Source organism: Neodiprion virginianus, chromosome 7 (assembly GCF_021901495.1).
Source record: "Neodiprion virginianus isolate iyNeoVirg1 chromosome 7, iyNeoVirg1.1, whole genome shotgun sequence".
NCBI lineage: Eukaryota > Metazoa > Arthropoda > Insecta > Hymenoptera > Diprionidae > Neodiprion > Neodiprion virginianus.
In genome coordinates, this window is record NC_060883.1 from 23,351,310 (window position 1) to 23,370,880 (window position 19,571).

Here is a 19,571-nt window from a genome sequence, read left to right on the forward strand (position 1 = left end):
ACACATATGTATATATATATATACACATATACGTGTGTGTAAACTGGTCCTGACCGTGATTTTCTAAAATATTCTATCAGAGAAAAATAAATGTTTGTCGGGTTTTACGTATGTTTCAGGCCCGGTAAATGGTAGAATGGAGAGCTGCGGAGGCGGGCAACGCCTACCACCCGACGGGGATGAGTTCCCTGCCACCTACCAAGAGTTCAGCTCTGCTCAGCAGCAGCACCAGCATCAGCAGCAGTACCAGTTTGTAGCCGGGTCTAGGGTGTCGTCGACCCTGGCCTCGTCAAACGGCGAGCAGCTCGTAACGAGCGGGGATACCGAGGTATTCTCGAGCAGCGAAACGCTGAAGTTGCCCTCCGCCAACGACAAGAAGAAAATCATCGCGTCGTCGAGCGGCTCGTCATCCTCTAACGACTTCAACTGCGAGGAGAAGACGATCCTGCTTCAGGATAGCCGCGTTTTTAGCCTCAGGAGCAGCGTGCAGAGCTCGCATTCGCCCGTTGTACTCTTCGCTTCGTCATCGGAAACCCCGGTCGTCGTTCCCAAGGACGTAAAGATAACGAGAAAAATCAACGCGGCTCCGAATTCCATGGACGATTCTTACTCGCTATTCAACGGTTCGAACACCGAGAAAAATATCATTTCGGAAAAAATCATCACGATCAATGTTCCCAAAGGTGGTACCGAAGCGGAATTTATTACGGAAACCGGACCGCCTCCGTTACCGACTTCCAGACCACCGAAGGTCGACGGTTTCCCGACGTCGTCTTCACCAGTGGTCGGGAAAGGTGTTTTGCGCGGAAGTCAGCAGCAGCAGCAATCTTCTTCTTCGCGGAAGTTCTCGCTGAACGGTGACCTCTGGCGTCAGGACGACAAGTCGGAGAAATCTGTCAGGGACAAGATCGCCATGTTTTCGTCCCAGAGCAGTCTGGAGGCTCCGCTTTTCCCGAGTATCACCGTTTCATCGTCGACCTCGACGACGCCGACGATCCGTCCCAGCTCGAGACGTCTTTCGAAGTACAAATCGTCGGAGGACGTATTCGCCGAAGATGCCAGGAACTCGCCGAGGGATAACAACGCCGCGTTCTCCGAACGAACCCGGAGTTCCTTCGACCTCTCGATACCCTCGCCCAACGAAAATTACGACGCGCCTCCTCCCAGTCTGCCCCTCACCTCGCCTCCAGCTTCACCGGGGGTTAAAACCACTCCCGGATTCGCCGTAGTCACGAAGAAGATCCCGGAAGACGCGCCGCCGGAACCGAATCCGAAAGCGAACCACTCGTTGCGCCATTCGTCCTCCTTGGAATTCAAGTCCGGTGCGCCATCCGGTGCTTCGGTATCGCCGAGCGTTTTGCAGGGTCCGAAATCACTCGCGGGACTCTCCGCATCTCCGGTTACGCCTTTATCCACGACCTTGACCAGGGCTACCAGCTTCTCCGGCAGCTCGGCCAACCTCCATTCCCGTTCACAATCACTCAGCGAATTGCCTCCCAGTTCGCAAATATCCAGGACCAACTCTCTGGCATCCACGTTCAAGAGACCAAACGAAGACATGAGGAGGACCAGTCTCAACCAGCTCATTGAGCAGCGCAGAAAGGGAATACGGAAACTGAGGGGCCTCGTTATTCCCGAGAAGGAAGCGCTCCCTGTTTCTCAACCGATCGTTCAGGACTTGCCCGAAATCAAGTCCAGGGACTCGATCATTCTGCAACAGGTAAGCGATGGAGATTTGTACTTTCGCGTGAAACTCTTGGTGACTATATGATTGTGATGTCAAACCGAGTCGAAAATTAACGCCTACTTTAAAGGTGCTCCTACATAGGGATTGAAGGTAGTGAAGTAGGTTCTATTTAAACGTAACGTCAAACCCTGATTTGACGATAAAAATGTCCGAAATTTATCGCTTTGCGAAGGTTAGGTTCAAAGTAGGGTATGTTTGGAAGCTCCTTCAACCCTCTGGAGATTGGGTTAAATCTGATCGCTTGAAACCCTCATTCAACGTTCAAAATCCTAACCCGCTGATAAAGGTCCATCAATTCTGATTGATCATGGTAGAAATATAAAAAATACGAATAAAACCAATGAGGGTCAATGTAGGAGTTCTGGGTTCAATTTCCTTCAGAGTAGGCTTACATGAACCTTGCTAGGGTCAAATGTAGACGCTAAATTTCAACTCTGTTATATGTGTTGTACCGAAGTTGAGTTCACAGCTCTTACATACCTTGGCACGACTGATGCTGATATAATATTCATCAAATGTTCAGAAGCTCGTCTCTTAACAATAAGCAGTCCACTTCAACACCATATCCGTAATCTAAATTTCTCAATTCTCGCGTTTCAGCTTCCCAGATCAAACCTGCAAGACAAATGGGGATCCCAGAGTTCGATATCGAGCAGCATAAGTACAATAAGTGTCCCGGGAAAGATATCCTCGTTCAAAATGCCGGAGCCCCAAAACCTTCCGAAATACTCCCCCGCGTTCAAGCGTAAGAGCCTGGCGGTTTACGGAACCTCGGGAACCTTGACGCCTGGGAAAAACTCCTCATCCACAACTTCGGCTCCGTCCTCGGAGGCCCCGAAGAGTCTCGAGTCCATCTGCAGCCCAACAAGGAGCGACTTCAGCTTCGAATATTCGCCCTCCGATCGGTCACCGCGGTCCAGAGCGAATCTGCGGAAGGCAAGAACGGACTACGACGACTCGGACAACGACTCGGCGGTGAGCAGCTCTCAGAGCAGCATCTCCAGGGGTTTCAGTCCCCCGGTGTCTCCGGTTCCGTCCGAGAGGTCAACGCTCTCCTCCGAGCGATCTTACCTCTCCAACGAAACAACAACAACAACGTCGACGAACTATCTCCAGGTCCGTTCCGAACATCGGGCAGCCACCCTCGAACGCTCCCAGTTCCTGACCAGACCCTCCTCCTACAGTCAAGGATCATTCTCCGAGCGTTCGTCCTCCAGCAGCAGTAGTCCTGACCCAAGGTCTCCGCAGCAGTCTGGTATGTACTCGAGAAACGGACTGCAGCATCTCGCTCTGAAGAGGTCCAGCAGCACTGACACAAACTGCAGCAGTTCGTCGACTCTTACCTCGGGTTCTCAGGCCTCCGCCGAGTCCCTGTCGCGTCGAGTCCTCAAACCGCAGAGCGTCGAGGCGATCAACAGGAAGAACATTTTGGCCAGTGCCAGGTGTAGAAGCGGCGGTGATCTCAACGGCTCTCCGCAGCTTATACAACGGAAGTTTTCCGACGACGAGGATCCGGCACCAGCAACCTCGAAGTTGGCCCTGCAGAAAAACGGAGATTGCGTAGCTACCGATGATGTTAAAATTGCTTACATAGAGGTGACAGCTGAGGAAGACTCCCAGCCGATCAGAGGTTCCGAGCTTCTGGAGCCGTCGAACGAGATGAGGAAGTGGGTGAGGTCGGAGGTCAAGACTGTGGTGAACAACCGGGTGGAGAAGGACGACGAGTCGATAACCGCGGAGAAAAAGAGGGCGGAGATCGAGGTACAGGTCAGGACACCTCGGCGAAGGTCATCCCTTGCCGTTGCCGAGGAGAAGGCTCAGGTCATTCCGGTAATTGAATCCGACCTCGAAAGCTCGAAACCGCGTTCGAGGTCCAGTATGGTGATCGACAAGAGCGCTCCTGACTCGCAGAACGATCTACTCACCGTTCTTTCGACTCGGGGTAGATCTCGCACGGCGATCCATATCGAGGATCGCTCTTTCGGTAGATCGCGGAGTCAGATGAGCCTGGAGGAGATCCTCGACGGAAAGGCGGAGGAGGCTGCAACGCCGTCGGGAACTCCGAGCAGGTCTTGGAACAAGGATAAAGGATTCGCCTCGAAGATACCGACCAAGGTTGTCGAACGGGTTGCGGAGGACGAGTCGCCGAAGATAGCCTCGAGGATCCCGACACCTCGAAGCATGGGGCGCAGGAGCGCCAGCGTGACGGACGTTAAGAAGACCGTGGAGAAGTCTGAGGCTCAGGGACTTAACCAGCAGCCCCCGATTCCTTCGGGAAATTTCCACGGGCGTTTTTCGAGCTTGGACAGCAGCAGCGGCGATATTGATACCGAGAGGTATTCCGCTGCGAGTGAACAGTTCGGAAGCATAAGCTCATTGGCCAGCAGTACGAGCCTGATTTCGCAACAGGAACTCGCCCAGCTCGTCGAAGAGGCGACTCTGGAGGAGGCTCGCGGCGCCCACGACGTTATCGTGGTTCTTTATCACAAGGAGAACCCAGCTGGTAGCGTTGGGATAGCCCTCGCTGGCGGCGTCGATTGCGAGACCAAGGAAATCACGGTGCATCGCGTTCTCGCCCATTCGATTGCCGACAAGGATGGAAGGCTTCAACGGGGTGACAGGATACTCAGCATCAACGGACGCAGCACCAAGGGACTCACTCACCGCGAGAGTCTCGCTGTTCTGAAACAACCACGGTCCGAAGTTGTTCTCGTCGTTTCCAGGGCCAGAGACGACTTTGGGGTTAGATTGAGGTCCAGGACCGAGAGCGTCGAGACCATCGTCGAAGGTGAGATATCGTTACATTTCGTCAAACTTTAAGGTGTTATGGGAGGTGTGTTTCCAACCGAAAGTGAATCCCCGTGAGAATATCGAAGACACCTTTGCCTTATTATTCACGCGTCTTTCATGCAATTCCAGGGTCAGAAATGAACGGCTCTTCGGACGAGCAGACTGCATGGGGTCCACCGGCGACTGTTGCCATCTTCAAGGATGGGGCTGGTCTAGGTTTCAGTTTGGAAGGTGGCAGAGACAGTCCGCTGGGCGACAGGCCGTTGATAGTGAAGAAGATCTTCGCTGGTGAGTGTCACCTATCATCCTGCGTTAAAGTTGTTTTATTTATATCTCCCCCGTCACTTTTCTAAACCTCTTTTTAACCGCATCACAGGTGGAGCTGCTGAAAAAACCGGCGCGCTTAGGGCAGGCGATCAAATGCTCGAGGTGAACGGACACGACGTTACAAGAATGTCGAGGATAGAGGCATGGTCCCTAATGAAGAAGCTACACGACGGCGAAGTCAGCCTCCTAGTCAGACATCCTGCCACCAAATCTTCATCGTAGATGTAAAGGTCAACGAGATGGAGAGAAGAAAAATAGGGAATAACAAATATCCTAGTAGAAATATTTACGAATCTCGACGGAACGGGTTTGCGTTTACTTATTTGTTTGTTTTTCTTTCTTTTTTTTTCTATTCTTCCTCTTTCTAATTCGCTCCAAGCGATGTAAATAAATGTGATTTGTCGATGGATGTACAGTTCATTCTGATTGTGAGTGTTTAGCAATCGTATAGTTTTGAACAGTGATCTGAAGGTTATTTTTTTTTTATTTGTTTCTCATTTTGCATAAACTAATTAATCCAAATTTCTATTTCTACGGTGTGGTAGGATTTTCCTGCAATCGTTTCTTTAAATCGTCTTTCCACTGATATCGAACCAGTGTATCCGTATTCAATGTTACAACGAATATCATAACACACCTATAATAATAATAGTAATAATAATGTTGATAACTGTTTACGAAATTAGACCCGGGGAAATATTTTATATATTTTTACGATAGAGAATTCCACAATAAATACCGAGTTTGATATGTTCGTGCGAAATGTAACTCCGAGTTGAATGATAATAACAATAGCCAGACTATCAGTAACTACGATAACAATATTAATGATAATGGTGGACCATAGTAATAAAACAACGATATCATACCGTACACCTATCGGTTAAACTTTCCAAACGCGAAATCGCGATTAATTCATTATATTACATATTATAATTAGCTTTTGTTTTGTTATACTAAAACATTTTGTTAACAGAATTTATAGCGATAGAGTGCTGGCAGTGCAATAATAATTATCGTTGTATAAAAAAAGTATGCAAACGTGAAAGAGAGAGAGAGAGAGAGAGAGAGAAAGAAGGAAAAGAACGTTTTTTCTGGAAGTGTTTATATAATGAATACGGCTACTGAAAATAATTCAGGTTTAATTGCAATAAATACACGAAGCGATAGAAGATTTTAAATATAGTGCGTACGATTACCGGTTTTTGTTTTTTAAATGTAAATTGTAAATGAAAGCCGTTATATACATATTAGCGAGATATTTTTTTACTCATCATTTTGTACTATCCCTATATATTTGAGGAACACGGAATAGTGTGTCCATATTTTATTACTTGAATTTTCGCTTTATGGTAAAACCGTCTTGCGGATTGGAAATTTTTTGTAGAATCGAGTGAGATACGAAGCACAACGGACGAAAGGTTGATGTGAGGGTATTAAAATAACACGTTCACCGTGATTTGTTGGTACCGGAAGACAATAAAATTCTGCGTCACGAATGATGCATGATATGTAATTTGCATAATATTAATACTGTTGTTCCTGTATTCAACACTTGCGATTGTCACAAGTGCTGACGTACGGATATACATACAATTATTAGGTAGTTATTGCTTTATTCTGAGTGTATGAATAACTTGTTTCTTCCGTTTGTCAGTAACAATAACTTTTGTACATATAGCGACTGAGATATAAGTATTTGGTTGAAATAACGAGTAATATAAAAGAGCGTCGAAAAAACGAAAAGGTTGGAAAAAAAAACAACAAAATATTATTAATATAAGAAAAAATATTATTATATTATTGATATTCGCGTATTTAAATTCAAAATCAATGGTTCTTTCCGGATGTGCGTTTGTGGAAAAACATCGTGCTGTGATATTCTGTGTGGCGATGTTCTTTGGCATTTCACTCATAATTGCTTATCGAAATATAAGAATCCTTTACTATTATCAGCTAATCCAATTTACGTTACTGTTCTGCTATGTTACATTATATGTATGTATTATTCTGAAATTTCAAGGTTTAGTGCAGGTTATCGTTTGTAGCTATCCGTAATAACAATAAACAAAATTTCATTGAAAACAAATAAATAAAAAAAAAAAAAAACAGCATAAGAAATCGAGGACATGTTTGTACATGAAATGACTAAATTTTATATCTCACAGTCAACATCGTACACAGGTTTTACATTATATGTGATTATTCACAAAATGTTTTTCTTTCTCATATCACTAGTTATATTTTACAAGTTGATGATAAAAATATTCTTCAATACCAGAAGATGGGCTTTCGCGTGCGATCTTCTTTGATACCCATTTTATCCATCAAGTCCATTTCGAAGGTCTTGAGTTCGGGCTGTCGGTATAAGAGAAAAGTCAAAGATTTAATTGAGCCATCTTTTAACGTTTACCTCGATAGATTTGGGAAAAATATGATCCATTTAATTCAAGAAATCGTTCGTACCAAAAAAGTAACTTCTTTGACAACATTTGCTGGTGTATCTTTCTGCTTTGCTTTGTACAGAGTGGGTCTCTTGTAATCCACAGTTTCTTCACTCTTGTGTGGAATTGGAATAATTCGACCGGTTCGACACGATACCCGAACTCTTTGGCCATCTGGCTTATACCGCCATTCTACGTCACAAGCATCTCTGCAATGAAAATTAATAGAGGTTCGTTACTGACACCCTTGACTATTATAAGCTTACTTAAGTACTTTCTTATGCAGGACCTACTTACAGATCACTCGGGTCAACCAGACGTACGTCTGTTGTAACTAAAAGGGGGGCTTCGCTCTGTACCGTACTGCCTGGGAAGTCCTTATCCTTTCCGATTCGTCTTAGATGTGTATTAAGTCCTTCAACTATAACCCAGTTTCGCTCCTGTATCACCTGTGTGATTATTCCTTGCTTCCCTTTGTCCCGCCCAACTAATAATTGAACCTGGAAAAATATTTATGATCACTAAAGTAGCTTGGTTAAAATTGAGGGAAACGCATATAAAATACAATACGACAACTCACCCGGTCACCTTTGAAAAAATTCCAATCTTTCAAGGGTTCAACGAATACCTTCTTTCTGTATTTATGTGGCGAATTTTGGAATTCAGCTGGGCCAGACCACGGGCGATTTGTCGTGAATCGAAAGTTCTTACGCTTTATCGTGCGATCCAAATACTGTATTGCACGCGGTGTCCGATAGTAAACCTACGCAAAGATTTAGAATATTATTTTGTCACAGTACGAATAAATATTAACATTGATACAAGCAATCTTCATTAATAAGACAGCGTAGCGTACTTCTTTGCCTAAAAAATGCAATCATGTACCACGATATTTGGGAATGCTTGAAAAATGTAGCGAGTGTCTGTATTTTATTGATATTTGATGTTAATAATGGTTAGTTGGAAATTATTCAATAATGGTGGGGAAGAGGTTAGGTTTACCTTCTCAACTGTGTCGGTGATGTATTTCTCCGGTAAGTTTGAGACTTTCTTAGTCAAGTCTCCGACTTTGGTGAGGAGGAATGCGCTCAGCCGCATAATTTATTATTGAACCTAAGCAGTTTAATTTCTCGAATAAATGCAGACTTCAATTTCAGAACTAACGGATCGCAGACGTTCAACGTGACTCCTTACGCCATTGCATCGACGCACAGATTCCTATAACTACACTGGCTCGCGTTGCGAGGAGCTGTGAACGCTACTTTGGTTTGCTTTGCAATGAGCTGGCGCCATCCGACGAACTGAATGGGATAAACCTGTGTGAAGATCTTCGACTTACCGACGCTGTACAAAGTGTGGGTGCATTTGTGACACTAGATTAGTTAGACGATTTTAATGTAGCGATGGTCAGATAAACAATACATATCGATATAAGTAATTATCTAAAAGTATTCACAAAACGTGTGAAAAAATTTGGGGAACAGTCGGGAAATAAGACACATTTAGAAGTTGCAGAAAGTTATACTTATTTGTCTATACGATCAATCGAATCTGTATTCGTCTGATAAAGACGTCAGAAAAACTCTGTTTTAAATGACTCATGCAATAATATGAATATACGATGCATGAAATTGGATACTGAGCTGCGCTTACGAATAAAATGTACAATTTGATACTTATGAAGATACTCCCAAAAAAATATCGAGATTTTGATAAATTGATACGTTTTGCTCATCCCTGGACTGGTGTGCACATTTATTACAAGTGTATGATGACACTGAGAATTGTATTGATTTCGACCTGGACATTACAATAATTCGAAATAAGGACGATAATTTTAGAAAAAAATAATTAGCACAAACTAATTGTAAGGAATAACAAATACGCTTGTGTGAATGGGTGAGCTGGGTAGAATGCGTGTGTAAGAGAGTGAGAGGAGTTACTAATGTGAGGTTGACGAATGATTGGTTGATGAGGGTGTAAGGCTGATTCCCGAAATGTGGGAACGGCGATAATGCATTCGTGCGATGGTGAAAGAGGAAACGATGGCAAAAATGTAGTCGCGTGAAGGAGTCCGATAAGTGTGCACGCACATGGCGGAGGAGAGGATGGGGAGGACGAAGTTGAGAATGATATTCATTGTTTGATTGTACTGTTGCCACTGATAAAGATAATACGATTGTGTGCATTTTATAGTGAAGTAAGTCTCACGACAGGTGATGAAAGCGACTTGATGTATTGTTGATCGGCTATTTATTCATCATAGCGTGAAGATGTACAATAAATCACAGAAACGTTAAATTGTGGTAGTAGTAAATTATTTCCGAGCGATAAAGTTGTCTAACAACTGAAGTCGCTTGATTGAACCCATTGTAGTACAACACCTTTGCTCTCGAGACAACGAATATTCGACTCAGAATCGATTCCTATGACCACTTCCTGACGTATTGGACCCCCGGAAACTCAGAAAACGCAGCGAAAAGAGCGTGAGACCAACAGGAGAGAAATGGCAAGCGAAAAAGCACCTGCTGAAAAATGTCGAAAACACAGGTTCTCGTTTTTTGGCTGTAACTTTTGATGCGTTGATCGCAGCGTATTGGGACTGCGCCCAATCGATTTCTCTCGCAAAATTACGTCAGAATAGTGCCTGAAAGAATTGATTCCAGCACTTTTCAAAATCGCGAAAATTTTCGCCAAAAATGCAAAGGGGTTAGCCTTGCTTTTTTTTTGGCCGAAAAATTTTGGGTCCTAGATTTGATTCAAACGACCGTTTTCTGATCAATCGGACACCCAGGAACTCAGAAAACGCAGCGAAAACAGCGTAGGATCAACAGGAGAGAAGTTACGAAGGAAAAAGCACCTGTTGAAAAATGTCGAAAACGCAGGTTCTCGTTTTTTGGCTGTAACTTTTGATGCGTTGATCGCAGCGTATTGGGACTGCGCCCAATCGATTTCTCTCGCAAAATTACGTCAGAATAGTGCCTGAAAGAATTGATTCCAGCACTTTTCAAAATCGCGAAAATTTTCGCCAAAAATGCAAAGGGGTTAGCCTTGCTTTTTTTTTGGCCGAAAAATTTTAGGTCCTAGATTTGATTCAAACGACCGTTTTCTGATCAATCGGACACCCAGGAACTCAGAAAACGCAGCGAAAACAGCGTAGGATCAACAGGAGAGAAGTTACGAAGGAAAAAGCACCTGCTGAAAAATGTCGAAAACACAGGTTCTCGTTTTTTGGCTGTAACTTTTGATGCGTTGATCGCAGCGTATTGGGACTGCGCCCAATCGATTTCTCTCGCAAAATTACGTCGGAATAGTGCCTGAAAGAATTGATTCCAGCACTTTTCAAAATCGCGAAAATTTTCGCCAAAAATGCAAAGGGGTTAGCCTTGCTTTTTTTTTGGCCGAAAAATTTTGGGTCCTAGATTTGATTCAAACGACCGTTTTCTGATCAATCGGACACCCAGGAACTCAGAAAACGCAGCGAAAACAGCGTAGGATCAACAGGAGAGAAGTTACGAAGGAAAAAGCACCTGTTGAAAAATGTCGAAAACGCAGGTTCTCGTTTTTTGGCTGTAACTTTTGATGCGTTGATCGCAGCGTATTGGGACTGCGCCCAATCGATTTCTCTCGCAAAATTACGTCAGAATAGTGCCTGAAAGAATTGATTCCAGCACTTTTCAAAATCGCGAAAATTTTCGCCAAAAATGCAAAGGGGTTAGCCTTGCTTTTTTTTTGGCCGAAAAATTTTAGGTCCTAGATTTGATTCAAACGACCGTTTTCTGATCAATCGGACACCCAGGAACTCAGAAAACGCAGCGAAAACAGCGTAGGATCAACAGGAGAGAAGTTACGAAGGAAAAAGCACCTGCTGAAAAATGTCGAAAACACAGGTTCTCGTTTTTTGGCTGTAACTTTTGATGCGTTGATCGCAGCGTATTGGGACTGCGCCCAATCGATTTCTCTCGCAAAATTACGTCGGAATAGTGCCTGAAAGAATTGATTCCAGCACTTTTCAAAATCGCGAAAATTTTCGCCAAAAATGCAAAGGGGTTAGCCTTGCTTTTTTTTTGGCCGAAAAATTTTAGGTCCTAGATTTGATTCAAACGACCGTTTTCTGATCAATCGGACACCCAGGAACTCAGAAAACGCAGCGAAAACAGCGTGGGATGAACAGGAGAGAAGTTACGAAGGAAAAAGCACCTGTTGAAAAATTTCGGAAACGCAGGTTCTCGTTTTTTGGCTGTAACTTTTGATGCGTTGATCGCAGCGTATTGGGACTGCGCCCAATCGATTTCTCTCGCAAAATTACGTCGGAATAGTGTCTGAAAGAATTGATTCCAGCACTTTTCAAAATCGCGAAAATTTTCGCCAAAAATGCAAAGGGGATAGCCTTGCTTTTTTTTTGGCCGAAAAATTTTAGGTCCTAGATTTGATTCAAACGACCGTTTTCTGATCAATCGGACAACCAGGAACTCAGAAAACGCAGCGACAACAGCGTGGGATGAACAGGAGAGAAGTTACGAAGGAAAAAGCACCTGTTGAAAATTGTCGAAAACGCAGGTTCTCGTTTTTTGGCTGTAACTTTTGATGCGTTGATCGCAGCGTATTGGGACTGCGCCCAATCGATTTCTCTCGCAAAATTACGTCGGAATAGCGCCTGAAAGAATTGATTCCAGCACTTTTCAAAATCGCGAAAATTTTCGCCAAAAATGCAAAGGGGTTAGCCTTGCTTTTTTTTTGGCCGAAAAATTTTAGGTCCTAGATTTGATTCAAACGACCGTTTTCTGATCAATCGGACACCCAGGAACTCAGAAAACGCAGCGAAAACAGCGTAGGATCAACAGGAGAGAAGTTACGAAGGAAAAAGCACCTGCTGAAAAATGTCGAAAACACAGGTTCTCGTTTTTTGGCTGTAACTTTTGATGCGTTGATCGCAGCGTATTGGGACTGCGCCGAATCGATTTCTCTCGCAAAATTACGTCGGAATAGTGCCTGAAAGAATTGATTCCAGCACTTTTCAAAATCGCGAAAATTTTCGCCAAAAATGCAAAGGGGTTAGCCTTGCTTTTTTTTTGGCCGAAAAATTTTAGGTCCTAGATTTGATTCAAACGACCGTTTTCTGATCAATCGGACACCCAGGAACTCAGAAAACGCAGCGAAAACAGCGTGGGATGAACAGGAGAGAAGTTACGAAGGAAAAAGCACCTGTTGAAAAATTTCGGAAACGCAGGTTCTCGTTTTTTGGCTGTAACTTTTGATGCGTTGATCGCAGCGTATTGGGACTGCGCCCAATCGATTTCTCTCGCAAAATTACGTCGGAATAGCGCCTGAAAGAATTGATTCCAGCACTTTTCAAAATCGCGAAAATTTTCGCCAAAAATGCAAAGGGGTTAGCCTTGCTTTTTTTTTGGCCGAAAAATTTTAGGTCCTAGATTTGATTCAAACGACCGTTTTCTGATCAATCGGACACCCAGGAACTCAGAAAACGCAGCGAAAACAGCGTAGGATCAACAGGAGAGAAGTTACGAAGGAAAAAGCACCTGCTGAAAAATGTCGAAAACACAGGTTCTCGTTTTTTGGCTGTAACTTTTGATGCGTTGATCGCAGCGTATTGGGACTGCGCCGAATCGATTTCTCTCGCAAAATTACGTCGGAATAGTGCCTGAAAGAATTGATTCCAGCACTTTTCAAAATCGCGAAAATTTTCGCCAAAAATGCAAAGGGGTTAGCCTTGCTTTTTTTTTGGCCGAAAAATTTTAGGTCCTAGATTTGATTCAAACGACCGTTTTCTGATCAATCGGACACCCAGGAACTCAGAAAACGCAGCGACAACAGCGTGGGATGAACAGGAGAGAAGTTACGAAGGAAAAAGCACCTGTTGAAAATTGTCGAAAACGCAGGTTCTCGTTTTTTGGCTGTAACTTTTGATGCGTTGATCGCAGCGTATTGGGACTGCGCCCAATCGATTTCTCTCGCAAAATTACGTCGGAATAGCGCCTGAAAGAATTGATTCCAGCACTTTTCAAAATCGCGAAAATTTTCGCCAAAAATGCAAAGGGGTTAGCCTTGCTTTTTTTTTGGCCGAAAAATTTTAGGTCCTAGATTTGATTCAAACGACCGTTTTCTGATCAATCGGACACCCAGGAACTCAGAAAACGCAGCGAAAACAGCGTAGGATCAACAGGAGAGAAGTTACGAAGGAAAAAGCACCTGCTGAAAAATGTCGAAAACACAGGTTCTCGTTTTTTGGCTGTAACTTTTGATGCGTTGATCGCAGCGTATTGGGACTGCGCCCAATCGATTTCTCTCGCAAAATTACGTCGGAATAGTGCCTGAAAGAATTGATTCCAGCACTTTTCAAAATCGCGAAAATTTTCGCCAAAAATGCAAAGGGGTTAGCCTTGCTTTTTTTTTGGCCGAAAAATTTTAGGTCCTAGATTTGATTCAAACGACCGTTTTCTGATCAATCGGACACCCAGGAACTCAGAAAACGCAGCGAAAACAGCGTGGGATGAACAGGAGAGAAGTTACGAAGGAAAAAGCACCTGTTGAAAAATTTCGGAAACGCAGGTTCTCGTTTTTTGGCTGTAACTTTTGATGCGTTGATCGCAGCGTATTGGGACTGCGCCCAATCGATTTCTCTCGCAAAATTACGTCGGAATAGTGCCTGAAAGAATTGATTCCAGCACTTTTCAAAATCGCGAAAATTTTCGTCAAAAATGCAAAGGGGTTAGCCTTGCTTTTTTTTTGGCCGAAAAATTTTAGGTCCTAGATTTGATTCAAACGACCGTTTTCTGATCAATCGGACACCCAGGAACTCAGAAAACGCAGCGAAAACAGCGTGGGATCAACAGGAGAGAAGTTACGAAGGAAAAAGCACCTGTTGAAAAATGTCGAAAACGCAGGTTCTCGTTTTTTGGCTGTAACTTTTGATGCGTTGATCGCAGCGTATTGGGACTGCGCCCAATCGATTTCTCTCGCAAAATTACGTCGGAATAGTGTCTGAAAGAATTGATTCCAGCACTTTTCAAAATCGCGAAAATTTTCGCCAAAAATGCAAAGGGGATAGCCTTGCTTTTTTTTTGGCCGAAAAATTTTAGGTCCTAGATTTGATTCAAACGACCGTTTTCTGATCAATCGGACAACCAGGAACTCAGAAAACGCAGCGACAACAGCGTGGGATGAACAGGAGAGAAGTTACGAAGGAAAAAGCACCTGTTGAAAATTGTCGAAAACGCAGGTTCTCGTTTTTTGGCTGTAACTTTTGATGCGTTGATCGCAGCGTATTGGGACTGCGCCCAATCGATTTCTCTCGCAAAATTACGTCGGAATAGCGCCTGAAAGAATTGATTCCAGCACTTTTCAAAATCGCGAAAATTTTCGTCAAAAATGCAAAGGGGTTAGCCTTGCTTTTTTTTTGGCCGAAAAATTTTAGGTCCTAGATTTGATTCAAACGACCGTTTTCTGATCAATCGGACACCCAGGAACTCAGAAAACGCAGCGAAAACAGCGTGGGATCAACAGGAGAGAAGTTACGAAGGAAAAAGCACTTGTTGAAAAATGTCGAAAACGCAGGTTCTCGTTTTTTGGCTGTAACTTTTGATGCGTTGATCGCAGCGTATTGGGACTGCGCCCAATCGATTTCTCTCGCAAAATTACGTCGGAATAGTGTCTGAAAGAATTGATTCCAGCACTTTTCAAAATCGCGAAAATTTTCGCCAAAAATGCAAAGGGGATAGCCTTGCTTTTTTTTTGGCCGAAAAATTTTAGGTCCTAGATTTGATTCAAACGACCGTTTTCTGATCAATCGGACAACCAGGAACTCAGAAAACGCAGCGACAACAGCGTGGGATGAACAGGAGAGAAGTTACGAAGGAAAAAGCACCTGTTGAAAATTGTCGAAAACGCAGGTTCTCGTTTTTTGGCTGTAACTTTTGATGCGTTGATCGCAGCGTATTGGGACTGCGCCCAATCGATTTCTCTCGCAAAATTACGTCGGAATAGCGCCTGAAAGAATTGATTCCAGCACTTTTCAAAATCGCGAAAATTTTCGCCAAAAATGCAAAGGGGTTAGCCTTGCTTTTTTTTTGGCCGAAAAATTTTAGGTCCTAGATTTGATTCAAACGACCGTTTTCTGATCAATCGGACACCCAGGAACTCAGAAAACGCAGCGAAAACAGCGTAGGATCAACAGGAGAGAAGTTACGAAGGAAAAAGCACCTGCTGAAAAATGTCGAAAACACAGGTTCTCGTTTTTTGGCTGTAACTTTTGATGCGTTGATCGCAGCGTATTGGGACTGCGCCCAATCGATTTCTCTCGCAAAATTACGTCGGAATAGTGCCTGAAAGAATTGATTCCAGCACTTTTCAAAATCGCGAAAATTTTCGCCAAAAATGCAAAGCCTTGCTTTTTTTTTGGCCGAAAAATTTTAGGTCCTAGATTTGATTCAAACGACCGTTTTCTGATCAATCGGACACCCAGGAACTCAGAAAACGCAGCGAAAACAGCGTAGGATCAACAGGAGAGAAGTTACGAAGGAAAAAGCACCTGTTGAAAAATGTCGAAAACGCAGGTTCTCGTTTTTTGGCTGTAACTTTTGATGCGTTGATCGCAGCGTATTGGGACTGCGCCCAATCGATTTCTCTCGCAAAATTACGTCGGAATAGTGCCTGAAAGAATTGATTCCAGCACTTTTCAAAATCGCGAAAATTTTCGCCAAAAATGCAAAGGGGTTAGCCTTGCTTTTTTTTTGGCCGAAAAATTTTAGGTCCTAGATTTGATTCAAACGACCGTTTTCTGATCAATCGGACACCCAGGAACTCAGAAAACGCAGCGAAAACAGCGTAGGATCAACAGGAGAGAAGTTACGAAGGAAAAAGCACCTGCTGAAAAATGTCGAAAACACAGGTTCTCGTTTTTTGGCTGTAACTTTTGATGCGTTGATCGCAGCGTATTGGGACTGCGCCCAATCGATTTCTCTCGCAAAATTACGTCGGAATAGCGCCTGAAAGAATTGATTCCAGCACTTTTCAAAATCGCGAAAATTTTCGCCAAAAATGCAAAGGGGTTAGCCTTGCTTTTTTTTTGGCCGAAAAATTTTAGGTCCTAGATTTGATTCAAACGACCGTTTTCTGATCAATCGGACACCCAGGAACTCAGAAAACGCAGCGAAAACAGCGTGGGATCAACAGGAGAGAAGTTACGAAGGAAAAAGCAGCTGCTGAAAAATGTCGAAAACGCAGGTTCTCGTTTTTTGGCTGTAACTTTTGATGCGTTGATCGCAGCGTATTGGGACTGCGCCCAATCGATTTCTCTCGCAAAATTACGTCGGAATAGCGCCTGAAAGAATTGATTCCAGCACTTTTCAAAATCGCGAAAATTTTCGCCAAAAATGCAAAGGGGTTAGCCTTGCTTTTTTTTTGGCCGAAAAATTTTAGGTCCTAGATTTGATTCAAACGACCGTTTTCTGATCAATCGGACACCCAGGAACTCAGAAAACGCAGCGAAAACAGCGTGGGATCAACAGGAGAGAAGTTACGAAGGAAAAAGCACCTGCTGAAAAATGTCGAAAACACAGGTTCTCGTTTTTTGGCTGTAACTTTTGATGCGTTGATCGCAGCGTATTGGGACTGCGCCCAATCGATTTCTCTCGCAAAATTACGTCGGAATAGTGCCTGAAAGAATTGATTCCAGCACTTTTCAAAATCGCGAAAATTTTCGCCAAAAATGCAAAGGGGTTAGCCTTGCTTTTTTTTTGGCCGAAAAATTTTAGGTCCTAGATTTGATTCAAACGACCGTTTTCTGATCAATCGGACACCCAGGAACTCAGAAAACGCAGCGAAAACAGCGTGGGATCAACAGGAGAGAAGTTACGAAGGAAAAAGCAGCTGCTGAAAAATGTCGAAAACGCAGGTTCTCGTTTTTAGGCTGTAACTTTCGATGCGACGATCGCAGCGTATTGAGACTGCGCCCAATCGATTTCTCTCGCAAAATTACGTCGGAATAGTGCATGAAAGAATTTATTCCAGCACTTTTCAAAATCGTGAAAATTTTCGCTAAAAATGCCAAGTGTCAAGTTTGAGAATTGTATGGCATGACATCGTCCTCTTTAATTGGACGTTCAGGAACGGATTAAATACATTAAAGAGAGCAAATGACTAACCGCAGACAAAGTACGATGGGAATATGTGGAGTTTCAATTGTTTCTCTTGATACTACGTTAGCAGTGATCCTTAACTTCAGGATATTTTTTTCTCATGCACGATCTCAGCTATGAAATGTCTGAACAAATCTGTCCCAGTGGTTTCCGGAGTTCTTAAATTTCCGACTGAAACAACCCAAACGATTTAACCCGTACTGTTATGCCACGATTCTGGAGCCGAAAATATTCGAGAATCTGAATTGATCCAACGACCCCTCCGGACTAAATTGATTTAAGGGAATGCAGAAAATGTGTTCAAAATGTCGTTAAAATTTAAACCTATGAGCGTTCCTTTGCTTCATTTCATCTACCAACCGGAAGTGCGAAATAAAATTGGGTCAGGCGATTCTTCAATATAAACAAGTAGAGACTTGAGAACAGGCGATCACAGCGTTTTCAAGGATCAGCAACTTTCAACATCTAGGCGTATAAACGCTTTCACGCCTAGTACCATGTTCTCATACTTATCTTGTACTGCTGCCCAATATGACTTTTCATATCACTACAAGGAATTCATTAGTGACGCACATTCCAGGCTTTCCGTAAACATCAAAACACAGGTAAACTTTCGTAGTTATTTTTAATGGTTGTTAAATTAATTTACACACATACATAAAAATGAGAATAAATTAAATAAATAAACGAATGGCACTAATTGAACAATATTACGGCGACGAAGTCATTATCCGCTGATAATAATCATAGATTTGTAGAGTTTTCCATTATTCGTTTACGGTGCCTTCATTTCTTGCTTCAAACAAAATTTGAACGCCTCCCAGCCCTCACTTCGCGTCTGCGACTGTAAAAAGGGTAGAAAATCAATACAAAAAAGCTCGTAATTTACGCGACGAAAGTTTGCCGGTAAGGATTGTCCGTTTCCATATCAAGCATGTAACCATACCTTAGATCCTCTGTGAAGCCTGTCCTTCATTATGGCAATGAATTCTTTGTACGACAGCTGGCCATCCCCATCGACGTCGAATATCGCAAAAACTGTGTCCACTATGTGGGTGGTCAGGCTCGTTCCAGTGCAGATCTTAACGGCACGATGAAATTCGTCTATAATGGAGAGTAAAAATAGTACCGGAATATATTATTTCATTTATAATCTTGAACGTGATTCGATCTATTTACCTTTGGAGATCGGATGATCGGCCAGAGTGTACATTCTCATAGCGATCGTGAAGTCTTCGAGATTATTTAAAAACTGATAGAATACGCGAAACTCTTCGAAGCTGATTCCAACTTCGTGGCTGCTGCGATCCAGAAGCCGGTCCAAGTATTTGTCGTACCTGAAAACAGGGCGAGAATATTAAATCGAGGATCGTTTCGCGGTCTGGAAATAAAATCAGCGAATGGTTAACGCTCCGCGTCTTCATATTTACTCGTCTGTATCGAGGTAGGTGTATCTGAGCAGAATTTTGGCAAAGTCCATTTCGGATATGGTGTCGTGCCCCTTGCTGAACTCGTGAAACTCGAGCTCGAGCACCTCGCGTTGCAGATTTTCCATGAACCGACGAAAACCGTCGTACTTCAGCTCGTCCTTGCCGGTTTTTCCGAAGAAATGGGTCGTCAATGTCGTGTCGACCGCGTGACGCCGTTGAAGTCCCTTGAGTGAATAACAAGGAGTGAATAAATCGGGTAAAACCGAAAGATCGGATTATCGAAGGGACGAAATAATCAAGTGTTCGATTCGCGTGAATCTTTTTTTTTTTTGTTTGTTCTTCTTCACCGGTGATAAAAATAACCGCCCACCTGGTCGTCGTCGAATCTTCCCGGTATCGCGATATCCGATGATTCCTGAACTTCCGGTAATGAATTAATTTCCAAATTTCCCCCGTGTCTACCACGCCAGGCGTGACTGAAGATCTTCTCCATCTGTGTGTAAGAAAATAGAAATAAAAATTAGATGATGCAAAATCGATCAAGTTAAAAAGAAAAAAACAATTCTCGCCATAGCCATTAGTTATCACGTCACAAATCGCTACAATTATCGATGATTAACAAGTTACGTTTGTACATGGATGTACAGTTGTTTATATAGACATTGCGACGATGTTT

The 19,571-nt window shown here is 43.4% G+C and overlaps 3 protein-coding genes across 9 annotated transcripts in view; 1 reads left to right on the forward strand and 2 right to left on the reverse strand.

The window, feature by feature from the left end:
• LOC124309267 (serine-rich adhesin for platelets-like) overlaps positions 1-7,223 on the forward strand; it is a 40,709-nt gene extending 33,486 nt beyond the window's left edge. Inside the window, exons 7-10 of the mRNA XM_046772732.1 lie at positions 120-1,720; positions 2,348-4,535; positions 4,667-4,825; positions 4,914-7,223. Of these exons, the coding sequence (XP_046628688.1) occupies positions 120-1,720; positions 2,348-4,535; positions 4,667-4,825; positions 4,914-5,086 (4,121 nt within the window). The 3' untranslated portion in view covers positions 5,087-7,223. The remainder of the gene's footprint in view (positions 1-119; positions 1,721-2,347; positions 4,536-4,666; positions 4,826-4,913) is intronic.
• Positions 6,997-8,552, reverse strand: LOC124309276 (probable 39S ribosomal protein L24, mitochondrial). The gene is made up of 5 exons (XM_046772760.1): positions 8,311-8,552; positions 7,889-8,071; positions 7,606-7,808; positions 7,331-7,517; positions 6,997-7,222 (listed from the first exon to the last, which is right to left on the reverse strand). Exons 1-5 carry the CDS (start codon positions 8,404-8,406, stop codon positions 7,136-7,138), a joined length of 756 nt encoding a protein of 251 aa, XP_046628716.1. The 5' UTR covers positions 8,407-8,552; the 3' UTR covers positions 6,997-7,135.
• Positions 8,553-18,071: 9,519 nt separating this feature from the next.
• The window catches only part of LOC124309271 (calcium uptake protein 3, mitochondrial), a 36,702-nt gene continuing 35,202 nt past the window's right edge, over positions 18,072-19,571 (reverse strand). For all 7 annotated transcript variants that reach the window (XM_046772746.1, XM_046772744.1, XM_046772739.1 and 4 more), the window contains 5 exons: positions 19,266-19,388; positions 18,896-19,119; positions 18,645-18,802; positions 18,412-18,569; positions 18,072-18,309 (listed from right to left, as the gene is read on the reverse strand). In XM_046772746.1, the coding sequence (XP_046628702.1) occupies positions 18,241-18,309; positions 18,412-18,569; positions 18,645-18,802; positions 18,896-19,119; positions 19,266-19,388 (732 nt within the window). In that variant the 3' untranslated portion in view covers positions 18,072-18,240. The remainder of the gene's footprint in view (positions 18,310-18,411; positions 18,570-18,644; positions 18,803-18,895; positions 19,120-19,265; positions 19,389-19,571) is intronic.

What these genes read in the sequence shown, in the direction of transcription:
- LOC124309276 (XM_046772760.1), bottom strand. Translation starts at nt 8,406, where the DNA reads ATGCGGCTGAGCGCATTCCTCCTCACCAAAGTCGGAGACTTGACTAAG. An exon ending in ATTTTTTCAAAGGTGACCGG is followed by an intron (nt 7,809 to 7,888) that starts GTGAGTTGTCGT and finishes ATATTTTTCCAG; the next exon opens with GTTCAATTATTAGTTGGGCG. An exon ending in TCAAAGAAGTTACTTTTTTG is followed by an intron (nt 7,223 to 7,330) that starts GTACGAACGATT and finishes TTATACCGACAG; the next exon opens with CCCGAACTCAAGACCTTCGA.